General features: G+C 34.9%; 1 protein-coding gene across 1 annotated transcript; it reads left to right on the top strand.

Annotated features, from left to right (window-relative positions):
• The first annotated feature begins 3,431 nt into the window (after nucleotides 1–3,431).
• On the top strand, nucleotides 3,432–12,073 carry LOC117321458 (torsin-1B-like). The gene is made up of 2 exons (XM_033875877.1): nucleotides 3,432–3,485; nucleotides 8,801–12,073. The coding sequence occupies exon 2, from the start codon at nucleotides 8,812–8,814 to the stop codon at nucleotides 10,204–10,206; it is 1,395 nt and encodes a 464-aa protein (XP_033731768.1). The 5' UTR covers nucleotides 3,432–3,485; nucleotides 8,801–8,811; the 3' UTR covers nucleotides 10,207–12,073.
• The last annotated feature ends 3,615 nt before the right edge of the window (nucleotides 12,074–15,688 follow it).

Genomic DNA, 15,688 nt, shown 5'->3' with positions numbered 1-15,688 from the left:
TCTGATAATAATTTTGACAACATTGAAGTGATGCACTAGAAATTATAAGTGATTGTGTGAAGATAAAATACAAATAAGATCCAACATTTCAGGTTATTTAAGCATTGATGTCTTTTTTTTTTTTAGTTTCATCGGGGTATGAAACAAATTCAACGCTTATAATTAATTTTTGAAAATGATTTTCTAATTTAAAACATGTTTTATGTACAATTTTACTGGTTTTAAATGGGATTCTTTTTCTCAAATCAATACGCAACGTCAATTGTCGTATTGTGACGTCACATTTTTCGCGCCATTCTCGGAATTTCTTTCATAGAAGAATGAAAAGAATTTTTCGACCAATCACATTTGAGTATTTACCATGAAAACAAAGAAAAATTAATTATACATGAATGTTTCTACAACAATAGTCTGTGTCATTCCACTCCCAGCTAGGTCTTGATTTGATAAGTGAAGTTACTGTACTGTGATTTTGTACATCGTGTTGTACAATTAAAAAAAAATAACTAATTCAAATGAAATGAATATAATACCTAACGGCCGCATCAGCTTTACGTACAATAGTCAGTGTACCAAAACTTGATTAACTTCTATACAATGTAATTACGTTGACGAACTTCTTCTTATGTGTTTAATATTATACATGTATACATGTAACTACATCTTAAAACCCATTTATATCAATTGTTAATGTTTAGTCACATTAGCAGTACGTATCTCCTGAGATAATACCGAAGTATATCAAATTAAAAACTGAGACCAAAACAGAAATTGAAGATTTCTATATGACACCCAGTGTCTCTATTGATAAGGAGAGATCAGATATAAAAGATAAGAGAAAGGCTTTACCACCAAAGGGAACTCTTAACAGTTGAAAGGCTCAATTTCATTTATATTTTTAATATTCTAGAGACCTGGGTCAGTCTATAAAACACCTACCTCCCCGTATTCCATAACAAGTGTACGTCCGTATGTCATTATCGCCTTTATTCGGCCACCGAAATGACTTAGGAAATGGAGAGCAGGATCACACATAACAATTGCATTGAAACAATAAACGTGATTGAATCATACATATCATACAGATAAACCATCGGGACTTACGTACAGCTTTAGAAACACATACATAAACAGAAATAATACTTACCATAATAATATATATGGTAAGTCATGTGAAAAATAGACTAATATGAAGATACGCTGCCTGGCCGGGTAGGGAACATTGATAGTTTCTTTATATTCAAATCAAGCAAGAAAATGAACAAAAAAAAAACCTGAAAAATATAAATAAATACTGCTAACCAGATATTGGATGGGAGACGTGTGATAGTCCCAATGAATGGAGATAGTCTCGAGTGTGTGCTTCTACAAGGGTACAGAAATACAACGGGCGACAAGTCTGTACATTGTATCTAGTCGCGGAAACAATTGTCACAGAATAGCAACATGATTTGATTAATTGTCTTCCCTAAACATATCTGTCATGCTGTTAAATGATGAATTATAATCTGTGAGTCTATATTGAATGGAAATCAACTGTGCGATGAATTGTTGTTTTTTGTGTAGCTGAATCAAGCGCAAATCATCATAAGAAACAAACAAAAAACTGATAACCCTTCTATTTCACTTTCAAGTAACAAGACGTTGAATCCGCACTGATAGTATACACAATGAACTTAAAATTAAAAGCATACTTTCCTCGATCTTCACTTCAAGAGTTGTAGACGGACATAGCTGGCTTACCAGTAATCTGTACTGATGGTAGTCACTAACTCAATATTTATATCGTGAAGTTTGTCTCCTTGTATCCCTGCTCCCTCTACCTTTTATAATTCGCTTTCGATTCAATACCAAAGGCGTTAAAAGTTATAGGAGATGAATATAGATACCTAACACTATTGATCACTTTTAACGCCTTTGGTATTGAGTCGACAGCGAATTATTATGTGAAGTTCAACATTTGCTTTTCTTATTGATAGAACAAAAACTAAACAAATATGTACACTGTGATTAACATATAGTATCGAACTCACGATCTACGACATCCAATTGCCTGGTCAGAAATACCCGCAGCTTATACCGCTCCGCCAATTGGAAATCCACTCGGGCCTTTCCGTCATATCTTCGGAAAAAACACACTACCAAAGTTAACACTGATAAGCCCCATTATAGCAGCAATATCGCATATTGATAGCCTACTGCATATTATAAAGCATGTTTAGTGATACCTATCAACACCAAAACCCTAACATGGGGTATTAAAAAAATAAATAATAATAATAATAAAAACTTTTGTAAGATTTGGCATACCTCTGAACACTTGCCCAAAACCGTTTACAATATATTTGAGATAATATAACATCTATCCTAAACAACTGATTTGACATTTAAAATCTCAGTCGAAGATGTTGAAAATAAAACAGACTCTTTTGTTTTGTCAGAAATCATTTATTCTGGCTCCGGGAAGTCATATAATAATAGTTAATTATATTTGTAATTATAACTCGAATCATATACGCAAAATATAAAGCCATACATTTCATGAAATAGGGTGCAGATAATAAGTAAAGGAAGTTTCTCGACAATGGCACATCGTCAGAATCTAAAACACTCCGTACGAATGAAATACTGTAAATGTTTAAACATTTTGTTCTCATCATAAATATAATGCGTAATTATAACTCAAAGCATATATTATGAGGTTACTCACGGTATTATAAATAAACAAAAATTCAAACATGGTAATAGTATAATGGTTTCGTAACAGACAAAGTGATATTATAACTGTATCTCGTTCATATCAACCTTTGAATTGATTGGGTTTTTCGGCATAGCCGTATAATTTTCTTTTTGCCCCGGATATGACGCGACAGGTGGCGTTACAGGTCAAGATGAAGTATGTGATTGGTCAATGTAGCGGTAAATGCAAATTGCAGATATGCAGTTAAAAACGAAACAAAGTTAGATTGAATGCAAGCTGAATAAGTGGATGAATATTTTCAAATGATACATTGATAAAACTAAATTCCTGATTAAAAAATGATTCAAACTGATATAATTCTGTTATCCGTGCTGAAACACATTATATCGTTAATTTATTTCACCAGCAGTTTTACATTATAACCACCAGCATTAAAACTATGCCGTTTATCTTTTTTAAAGATATTTCTTGTTTGGGTTTTGTTTATTTTTTTTTTTTTTTACAAAATCTCGATAAATCAATATAGTCTGGCGAAAATGTTTATATTTGTTTGCAATTTTTCACCCAGAAATCTTCGATCGGAATGCTTGGATATATATTTCCATAAAACCATACCCACATTACACTGATCAAGCCCTATTGTGATGGCACGATACAGATCTACACTTTGCGTCAATTGGTTCACTTGACACATCTAACGCCATGACTTGACGTGTGTCAAGTAGTATATGTTTCATAGGTCATGTGAAATTGAAAGTAGGATCTCGGTCTATCGGGAACACGTGTAAGTATTGAATGTATAGATGTATAAATATACTTTGTGTTCTGGCAGCGCATTTATATCATACTCATATTACAATAGAGCTGTAGAGAAATTAGCCAGCAGAACTAGACACTGGCATGCGAGTACACTGACCTACTGTACAATATAACAGTTAAAAAAGTCAGTTGCTTCGGGTAATAGGCCTAGTTATATATTATATAGATTCTATTATCTAACCCCTGCAAGACCTCTAGTCAGAGTCAACGGTAAGTCTTTAAATAGAACGTAAACAAAAATCCTTTCATATTTGCCAAACTGGATTCAAACACGCTCAGCTCAAACCAATAGAGATTAGCCTACTAGTGCAATAGTATTGAAAAAAAAATCCTGTGAGTATGGCAGGTTTTTGCATGTTTGTTTTCCCCACAAAAATCTGGATTGATTTGAATGTTTGTAAATAAATTCTAATAAAATCATATCTTTATAATCCTCTTATCTAGTATCTAATGGAGGGATAATTAACATACCTGTAGATATTCTTTAGAAAGTTAGTTGAATTACATTGTAAGTAAACAATATTACATGTACAGTTGAGTGTAGACTTAAGGTTACACCCAAGTGCACTCCATTTGCACTTGGAGTGCACTCCGTTTGGACTCCAGGTAAACTTGGAGTACACTCCAAGTGGACTCTGAGTCTACCTTGAGTCCTATAAGACACCATGCCTACCCCAGTTCTATAATCAGACTATATACATGTATATATATATCAATACTTTGATGCTTTTAATATAATTTACATATAAATAAATAGATTTTTACAAATTACTTTTGTTCTGTTAATATTACTATTAACATTTGTTTAGTCTACTAGGAATATTTCTTTTATTGTTAATACATGGTAATAGTGCCTTCATGTTAAATTCATATTTATTAAGATCCATAAAAGACAGTTATACAATTTATCCTATAATCAGGTTTCTATGAAAGTTAATTGCTTATTATTTCATATTTCATTAAGATGTAAGCAAATTGTATTTCATTTTATTAAGGAATTGAAAATTATTTCAATTAGAATATTTATTACTGTACATATATCATGACTGTAAAGGAAGTTTAGATAATATATCTATATTATGTATTGAAAGTTTACAGTATTTAATGAATTATGTGTTTTTTTAATAAGACATTCTCTACATACATGTACTCAATTCAGGCTAGTAATTATAAAATAAACAATCATTTTAGTTTCATTAGAAAAATATACATTTACAACTGTACATATTTACGAGCATTACCTAGTTAAATTAATGTTCTGACATAACGTACACACAAGTATGTAGTTCTGGACTACCCATAATAAATGACAGTATCTGTTTAATTGCTTTTATGATTGGCCATGCATGACTGACTCTGGCCTGACACCCCTGATAACTGTGCCAGGTGAGTTTTAAGAACCAGCTACAGGTACTGTCCTGGGTTCACAGAAATACCTGTGTCAATTTTGTCACTGTATGGCTTCAAATGATGAAGCTGTACAAAGCAGGGTCACAGTGTTATAACCTCAGGCCAATTAACAGAACAGTAAGATTATCTCCTGACTTGAAGGAAAGGATTGTAGCTCTCCATTTGAGGGGCCTTAATCAGACCAAAATTACATGTATAAACGAAATAAATGTACCAGTGTAATTAAGGTGGAAATGTCAAGATAAGTAGTAAAACCATTAACAAATTGGTTAACAGGTTTAAGAAGACCAACTCTATTGAAATGAAGTCATTCTATACTGAAATTAGAAAGTAAAAATAAGCTGTTTCTTATATTTATTACATTGTAATCTGTCTAAACCATAAGTCATTGAGACCAAACGTATTGGCTGGTTTATGCAGGTGTCCGGTATGTAGAGGTACAATGTTGAATTATATAAGTTCAAAAAAATTAATGCAAATCAAATTAAGAAATGATGCAGTTCTTATCTTGTTATATTCAAAAATATAAAGACATTGCTTTAAAAAATTAATTGTAAAGAAAGAGATTAAAGTAAAAAAAAATAATAATTTCAGTGTAATTCCAAATGGTATAATGAATGTAAATTCACATGTATAAGGAATTATCCTCCGCCATCTTGGGACATCCTATTATTATGATTCTTGTATTATGTATTGATATATACCTATATGTTATATGACATTTGGTAAATAAAAAACTTGAAACTTGAAAACCTTTTCCCAAACCAATCTATAGCCTTATACCCGTAATTAGTACACATTGTTCTCATTCAGGAAATAAGATCATAGAGCCTGAGGTAAAATTTGCCTAAGGGCAGTTGGACACGGCAACCTATGTACCAATTACCTGTAAAACTGACCTGTTGGAACTACATCGTTTTCTATTCCCATTCAGTCAATATCTATCATGATATGTGTCACTCATTCATTATATGTAACAGATACAGTTCATGAATGTACAATGGTTGTTCAAGCCAATTATAAAATCATAAAGTTAAATCATAAATGTTCAAACTTAAAAAAAAAAATGACATAAGGCCAGCTGCAGTTGGTGTATGGAATGTTTGATAAGTATTTACTTAACTCAAACATGAAAATTATATTAATCTATGTTGATTTACATATTGACCTCTAATACTCTATACATGCTTCCATTATAATATCAAAGACATAAAGTAAATACCAGTTTGAATTTTTTTTTTTTTTTTCAAATATTTTTTTTTTATAATAATGACTTATAACTGTTTAAATAATACTGTAATAGGAATGGACAATCATATTATTTCAAAAGTGTCAGATATCAACCGTCACAAGTCTGTACCTATATTCTATATGACCTTGGTATAGGTCAGCCTGAGTTTCCGCTAGCCCCGACACCATACCAGACATGGTGTCAGGGCCAGAGGAAACTCGGGCTAGGTAAAGGTAAGGTGTGATGACCAGTTTCCATCTAACAATTAAGGGGGTCTTTATCTAGTTAGATGACCGTGTGTACACCTGTCCAGATCTTCACACCTTATGAGGTAAACTTGGAGGAAGGGGTCATTATTGGGGTCAGTGTAAGTCTGTCTTTTCTCCACACCCCTGTAATCATGCTTGATATACAGGTAAATATTTACCTGGAAGTTGGGGGGGGGGGGGGGGGGGGGGGGGGGGGGAGAGAGATTGTATCTTATATAACTGTTAAAAGAACTCCATTTATGACCAGGATTTATGAGGCAGGTATAACAAAACAAAGTTGGTTTACCAAATGGAAATTTAAGTCTGATGTTAAACTGTAAATCAATATTAGACATTGGATCCGGAATATGCTATCAAGGTGATAAAAATATAAACTGTTGGAAGTAAAGTATTTGAAATATTAAAAACAGTAGTACTTTGAGTACAAGATAGCTCCAGTACACATTCAGACTCTACATTTTAAGAGACCACAAACAACTTAGGGGGGGATTGTATATATCTTATATAACTGTTAAAAGAACTCCATGTATGACCTGGTTTTAATGAGGCAGGTATAACCAAAACAAAAAACAGTTGGTTTACCAAATAGAAATGTAAGTCAATCTGATGTTAAACTGTAAATCAAAATTAGACATTAGATCCGGAATATGCTATCAAAGTGATAAAAAAAAAAACCAACAACTTTCTTTTTTATTGTATGTTAAGATAAATATAAACTGTTGGAAGAAAAGTATTTGAAATATATATAAAACAGTACTTAGTACTTCGAGTACAAGTTATGTCCAGTACACAATCAAACTCTACATTTTGAGAGACCACAAACTGCCAATTTTCTACTAATTGACGTGGCTTGTTAAAACTCTTCAAATCAAAGGAATGCTATCATACATTTTTCAATCGAAGTGCCAGATCTATTCATTTTATATAGGGTTAACTAATAGAAAAAATCAATTATATAAGATGCTGTTAGTTAACCAATGAAAAATGAACCAACAAAATAATAAGATGATATATACAAAGATAAAACTGAGTAACACATATCTTATTGTTACATGTTTAAGGAGTCTAAATGTATAAGAGTATACATCTATCTATAAACATTATGTATATATGTACATGTACTTGGTTACAGGTACATGTGATACATGTGGACCCAGGTAGGATTGGGGCCTGATAGGACTCCAGGTAAACTTGGAGTGCACTCCGAGTGCACTCCAAGTTTACCTGGAGTCCAAACGGAGTGCACTTGGAGTGCACTTTGTGTAACCTTTAGTCTACACTCAACTGTACTTGTCAATTTGGAGTAGTTAGTTAAATTAAGTAAACAATATTACATGTACTTGTCAATTTGGAGTCCATTATCACTTCTTTATCCGACAGATTTATATTGTCTGACCTACAATGTAACTCAACTGGGTTGACTACACAAGGCGATGGAAGACTTCGGCACAGACTAAATTCCAGATTCTATGTGTGATTTGCCTAGAGCCCTTAATATTATATTCCTCCTTCATTTTTCTGTGTGTTGAAATACTTGGCAACATGTAGTCTAAATGGTTTGACTGACTATCAACCTTTTGTATTTGTCCCTCCCTTGCCACCAAGCCACCATATTTACCATCTTCTATCAATCGATGATGGATAGTTAGATGAAATTTGACCTACCAAACACATTACTATTGAAATACAACCTAAGTTAGGGTAGTTCTTATATATAACATACAGATGTGTAACTGTTACTGCAGCAGCAAAATGTGTATTGCCAGACAGGGCCTCAAATACAGTACCTCAAATCTCTAGGGGGACACTTAAATCATATAAGCTACCCACGTTCAGGCCAGTCAAGTTCCACTACATTTCTCCATCTGACAAAGTCTTCAACCCTGAAGCCACATATGAGACCCTATTCCACCTTTGAGAGAATTATCGTTGGGCACCAAATGTAACATGAGGGGCAAAAATGCAACAATCAGACTGAGACTTGACCATGAGACCTCCAAACTTAAGACAGATGCTCTAATCATATGAAATCATCCCAGTTCAATTCTGTTAGTGTACCAAAGTACATGAATGCATGCACATATTACTTGAAACAAGACTAAAGACAATATTTTAATACAGCACACTAAAATGGGAACAATGCAATTACTTTTCGACAATGGACCTTAGTCTAAGTTCTGAGTATTATAATATGAACAATTTCAGGATAATACATAACAAAAGCTTCATGTTTTCTGTTTTCTGGTAAGTAATATGGTAAAGCAAAAAAAAAAAAAAATGGACAGGATTGGTTGAGATTTGACGGTTGCAATTTGAAGGTGTAGAAATTTGACAGGACAATGTCTTATCATTCCTTTCCTTTACTTGCAGAGTAATTAAGTATGGATGAAGAAGAACCCATGGATATTTCAGGAGAGTCTTTCTCTTTGGGAAGTCCATCTAGATTACAAAGAAATTCTGCCAGTAGAATTATTCCACGTCGACAGTCCTTTCCCATCAAACAGCAATCAAGGTCTGAGGATCGTCAGTTCTTGACTAGCAGAACTCCCAAACGTTTGTCTATGTCCGCCCTGCAGTCTAACTCAAGGGTAGATTACTCTAAGAGATATTCCTCAATTACACCTCAACACTATCAACCCAGTTCTGTAGAACTGCCACCTCCTCTGAGTGAACAAATCCACAACCATTCAACACCAATCAGAAGTTTGAGTGATCGTTATGAACGACCATCAAAAATTACACAGAGACATCATAAACATAAATCCTCGGACAAAGAGGAAGAGGAGGAAGATGATCCATACATTAGACGTAAAAACAGTCGCAGAAAAATTGAAAGGAAACGTTCAGAACCATATATAAGTATCAAACAGAAACTGGCTTTCATGGCATTTCTGGTAGTGTTGTTTATCATTATCCATATTATAAATAGTGCTAGACCAGGGCAGTGTAAGGTAACTGTTGATATTCCAAAACTAAAGGATCATCTCAAGAAGAATGTGTTTGGTCAGCATATAGCCTCAGATTTAGTAATGTCACTGGCAAAGAACCTGTCTGTACATTTCCGTAAGTCCTTAAATAACTCCCAGACTGTTGTCTCTTTCCATGGCTGGTCTGGTATAGGCAAAAATCATATTGCAAAAATACTAAAACAGATGTTTCGACCAGTCAAAGTTAACACATTCCTTGTTCCCCTTCACTTCCCACATAGGTCTCAGGACCAGGAATACCAGGCGCTGATCCCACAGTGGATAAAGGCTAATATTTCACTCTGTAACATGAATGTATTTATTTTTGATGAGATGGACAAAGCGTCAGACAGCGTGATCCAAGGACTTCAAACTGCTTTGACAGAAATCAAGAATTCCAATTTAACTACAAGAGTCTGGACCTTGTTTATTCTACTCAGTAACAGCAGAGGGTCGGACATCAACAATTATCTGTTCTCTCAGCTAGAAAATGGTCGTGAAAGAGAAAATCTTACACAAGAGGAGTTTATCCCTACACTTACCAGTGATACAGAAGGGAGCTGGTATGCTTCTCTCCTTGAGGAGGGACTTATCACACACACAGTGCCGTTCCTGCCTCTCACAGAGACACATGTAAAAAGCTGCATCATCCGTGATTTATACCTGAAGAATATGGTTCCTAACAAGGAGACTACAGAGAAGATTCTGGGGGAGCTTCCATTTAACCAACCAGGGGAGAAAGGTGACCGTTACTCTACAACAGGCTGTAAGAGAGTTTCCTCTAAAGTGGACCTACATATGGACGACTGACAAAGTTGACATACATATAGACGACTGACAAAGTCGATCTACATATGGACCACTGACAAAGTTGACATACAGATGGACGACTGACAAAGTTGACATACATATGGACGACTGACAAAGTCGACATACACATGGATCACTGACAAAGTCAACCTACATATGGACGACTGACAAAGTTGACATACATATAGACGACTGACAAAGTCGATCTACATATGGACCACTGACAAAGTTGACATACAGATGGACGACTGACAAAGTTGACATACATATGGACTGACAAAGTTGACATACATATGGACGACTGACAAAGTCGACATACACATGGATCACTGACAAAGTCAACCTACATATGGACAACTGACAAAGTTGACATACATATAGACGACTGACAAAGTCGACATACATATGGATGACTGACAAAGTCGACCTACATATAGACGACTGACAAAGTCAACATAAACATGGACGACTGACAAAGTCAACCTATATATGGACGACTGACAAAGTCGACATAAACATGGACGACTGACAAAGTCAACATACATATAGACAACTGACAAAGTCGACATACATATGGGGAACTGACAAAGTCGACATAAACATGGACGACTGAAAAAGTCGACATACACATGGACAACTGACAAAGTCGACCTACATATGGATAACTGACAAAGTCAACCTACATATGGACAACTGACAAAGTCGACCTATATATGGACGACTGACAAAGTTGACATACACATGGACGACTGATGAAGTCGACATACATATGGACGACTGACAATGTCAACCTACATATTGACAACTGACAAAGTCGACCTATATATGGACGACTGACGAAGTTGACATACATATGGACAACTGACAAAGTCGACCTATATATGGACAACTCTGACGAAGTTGAACTACACATGTGGAACTGACAATGTAGGTCTATACATGTGGATGGCAATTTATTTATAACAATCTGGACTAATTTTCATTAAAAGTGTCCAATGTGAAGTCTTGGTTCCTCTCGTGGTTATACAGTAATACATGTATAAAGCAATCCAGTTTCTGATGGGTATTACATTCCTCGTAGATAAACACAGGGACTTTGCATGAATTTCCAACTCCACAGTATAATAATATATTATTTAGTATGATACATAGAGTACACATACAGGATTAAGGTGTTATAGGAATGTGTGCCAAGTCCCTGTGGTGGTGGTGATAGTTATGTTTTGTTATGAATTTGGTATGTCATGAGTGTGATAAAATGTCTCAATATTTTTTTTTCATAATTTGTATTGACCATCAAATTGAAATATTTGTTGAGGTACAGGATTAAAATATACATGTAGATCATCAAGTATGGCAGCTACAAAAAGTAAACTAAATACTGTTTTTGTTCTGTTCACAAATAACATTCGCTATATTGTGTTCATTCTTTCATATACATGTATATACATGTGTAGCGGAACTGTACTGGGTCAATCATCAGCGACCAGGTAGCTCAGTTGGTAGAGCATCTGGCTAGTGTTAGGCGGTCCCGGGTTCGAACCCCGGTCTGGCTGCTACATTTTCTCTTTCTCCTCTTACACATGTAGATATGTTTGATATTAGATTATATGTAATACATTTAACAAATGAATCAGATAGACATTAATTTACATGTGACAATTTGAAGAGGTTAAAGACATTGAATGATTTAAGTAGGATTAGTATGAACCAGATGACTATTATAATCAAATCAATATTTCAAAATACTCATAAGTCTGTTTATAAGTGTTTTCAATGCAGTGATATATTGATGTTTAATGAGATGATGTGGAAAACTAAATATTTAGCATTTTGTATTTTAATTAAAAAACTGTTGCTTCCATTATTTAAGTATTATTTGTAATCATAACTGTTGGTACTTCAATATTGTCGGCATGTTAAGCTCAGATCAGCAGGAGATAACTATTGTATGCCAGTCTGATCTCAGTAACAAAGCCAGCACTATAATGTTAATGAAAAAGTTGATTTAGTTCAGAATAAGGCCTAGACTTGCATGTGTAAGGCATATATATTCTGTGTAAACCTGTGACCTTAGTTTGTCCTGGTGGTCTTGAGCTAAGCTGTGTGCACACAGATTTAATAACCTAGACCTCAGTTAGTCCACTAGATCTTGAATTGACTTGTGTGATTTGATTTTCCCAGACCCAAGTTTAACTTTGTCTTTAAGTTAACCTGTGTGATTTGATTTACCCAGACTGAATTAGAATGTAAGGATGTGAACTCCCATACAGATATTTGCCGACTTAAAAAACTTAAAATTTGAAATAGGTCTTTTTGAATAAAACATGTCTATACACATGTAATATTTTGGCAAAAAATGTAAATATTCTTTCACCAATGGTCATGACCTCACTTGACCTGTGGTCATGTGACAAAATCTTCTTAAACTTCCTTGTTGCATTCTTGATTATCTTGCTGTCATAAGTATCAAAAGGATTAAATATTGGAAAAAAAAGAAGAAACTTATTCAATCATCTTTGAGTTTTCATAATTACTTAAGTCAATTTAATTCACATTTTATATTCCAGTAAAGTGTGGTTGTACATGTATCTCAACCAAAATTATCATTGATATTTTTAGCCCACCATCATCAGATGGTGGGCTATTCAAATAGCCCTGCGTCCGTGGTCCTCCGTCCGTCCCTCCGTCCGTAAACAATTCTTGTTATTGCTATTTCTCAGAAAGTACTGAAGGGATCTTTCTCAAATTTCATATGTAGGTTCCCCTTGGTGCCTAGTTATGCATATTGCTTTTTGAGACCAATCAGAAAACAACATGGCCGACAGGCAGCCATCTTGGATTTTGACAATTGAAGTTTGTTATCGCTATTTCTGAGAAAGCATTTAAGGGATCTTTCTCAAATTTAATATGTAGCTTCCCCTTGGTGCCTAGTTATGCATATTGCGTTTTGAGACCAATCGGATAACAACATGGCCGACAGGCAGCCATCTTGGATTTTGGCAATTGAAGTTTGTTATCGCTATTTCTGAGAAAGTACTGAAGGGATCTTTCTCAAATTTCATATGTAGCTTCCCCTTGGTGCTTAGTTATGCATATTGCAATTTGAGACCAATCGGAAAACAACATGGCCGACAGGCAGCCATCTTGGATTTTGACAATTGAAGTTTGTTATCACTATTTCTGAGAATGTACTGAATGGATCTTTCTGAAATTTCATATGTAAGTTTCCCTTGGTGCCTAGTTATGCATATTGCGTTTTGAGACCAATCTGAAAACAACATGGCCGACAGGCAGCCATCTTGGATTTTGACAATTGAAGTTTTGTTATCGCTATTTCTGAAAAAGTACTGAAGGGATCTTTCTCAAATTTCATATGTAGGTTCCCCTTGGTGCCTAGTTATGCATATTGCTTTTTGAGATCAATCCGAAAACAACATGGCCGACAGGCAGTCATCTTTGATTTTGACAATTGAAGTTTGTTATCGCTATTTCTGAGAATGTACTGAATGGATCTTTCTCAAATTTCATATGTAAGTTTCCCTTGGTGCCTAGTTATGCATATTGCGTTTTGAGACCAATCAGAAAACAACATGGCCGACAAGCAGCCATCTTGGATTTTGACAATTGAAGTTTGTTATCACTATTTCTGAGAAAGTATTTAAGGGATCTTTCTCAAATTTCTTATGTAAGTTTCCCTTGGTGCCTAGTTATGCATATTGCATTTTGAGACCAATCAGAAAACAACATGGCTGACAGGCAGCCATCTTGGATTTTGACAATTGAAGTTTGTTATCACTATTTCTGAGAAAGTACTGAAGGGATCTTTCTAAAATTTCATATGTAAGTTTCCCTTGGTGCCTAGTTATGCATATTGCATTTTGAGACCAATCTGAAAATAACATGGCCGACAGGCAGCCATCTTGGATTTTGACAATTGAAGTTTGTTATCGCTATTTCTGAGAAAGTACTGAAGGGATCTTTCTCAAATTTCATATGGAAGTTCCCCTTGGTGCCTCGTTATGCTTATTGCATTTTGAGATCAATTGGAAAACAATATGGCCGACAGACCGCCATCTTGGATTTTGACAATTGAAGTTTGTTATCTCTATTTCTCAAAGTACTGAATGGATCTTTCTCAAATTTCATAAGTAGGTTCCCCTTGGTCCCTTGTATTGCATTTTTGGACCAGTCTGTCCTGAAAACAACCTGGCAAACAAACAGCCATTATCGTTAAATCTCAAATTTCTTATATAGCTAGGATTCCCTTGTTTGAAAAGTACTGGAGGGATGTCTCAATTTGCACAGATTAGTAAAATGAAGGGAAAAGTAGAGAAAAGATCAATCTGACATGGAACCTATGAAGATCATTCAATGGTGGGCGCCAAGATCCCTCTGGGATCTCTTGTTTAAATAGAAATCTGTTAGCAATAACAAAAGCAATCTTTCAACATTCAAAATGACTGTCTGTCGGCAATTTTGTTTTCCTATCAGTCTCAAGATATTCAATATGCACACCAAGATACCAAGGGGAACCCACATACACAATTTTGTAAAGTTACTGCTTTTTGACCATTTAGTTTTCAAATCAGTCTCACAATTCAATGTGCAACAGAGGAGAACAAGGGGAAAACATGCAAGAGAAAGACCACTGAAGAACATTCTAAAAATAGCTATGACAGACTTTAACTGTCAAAATTCAAAATGGCCGCCGCCCGTCGGCCATTTTCCTTTTCAATAAGTCTCAAATTTGATCACGTGTAACTGGGGCCATTTTCGAGATTAGAATGTACCTTAATTGATCCATAAAGAGCCTACCTAAGTTAGGTTAGAGAAAGATCCTTACTGAACTTCAAATTCCAAAACCCAAGATAGCTACCTGTGGGTCATTTTTCTCCGATCAATGTCTAAATTAGATATGAACTAGTGAACTTTATGTGAAAGTTTCTGAGAAATAGCGATAACTTTGTCAAAATTCAAAATGGCGCTCGTTGACCTCGTCGTTTTCGGATCAGTCCCAAAATTGATCATGCAAAACTCTATAGACCAAGTGGAACATTAAACCTTGCATGATGGTCACAGAATCCTGATGTCAGTACACCACATACCACCTGGAGCATGTATGCATAATATTTCAGCAATATGAAGTACCAAGTTTTAAAAAAATGACCTACATGTCGGCCAAATTTTGTACCTACATTTGTACAGGTATTTGATTTTTACCCTTGGTCTTGGTGATTTAAACATTCATGCACTTTATCGTCGAACACACAAATGGATGAGAAATTAGTTCTTACAACGTATGAATTTCTCTCTTCTTCGAAAATATTACTTTGAACTACATTTTTATGGTGGTCCCGGTGGACCTATTAGTTTTATCGACTTTTTGATACTGGTCTGGCGTCGAGTAAGACCAACATAGAAAACACGTTAGAATAATTCAGACTAAATTTTAGTATGCAATGTGCAAAAGAAAAAGAAG

The sequence above is a fragment of the Pecten maximus genome, chromosome 2 (assembly GCF_902652985.1).
Source record: "Pecten maximus chromosome 2, xPecMax1.1, whole genome shotgun sequence".
Lineage (NCBI taxonomy): Eukaryota > Metazoa > Mollusca > Bivalvia > Pectinida > Pectinidae > Pecten > Pecten maximus.
This window is presented reverse-complemented; position numbering and strand designations above follow the sequence as displayed.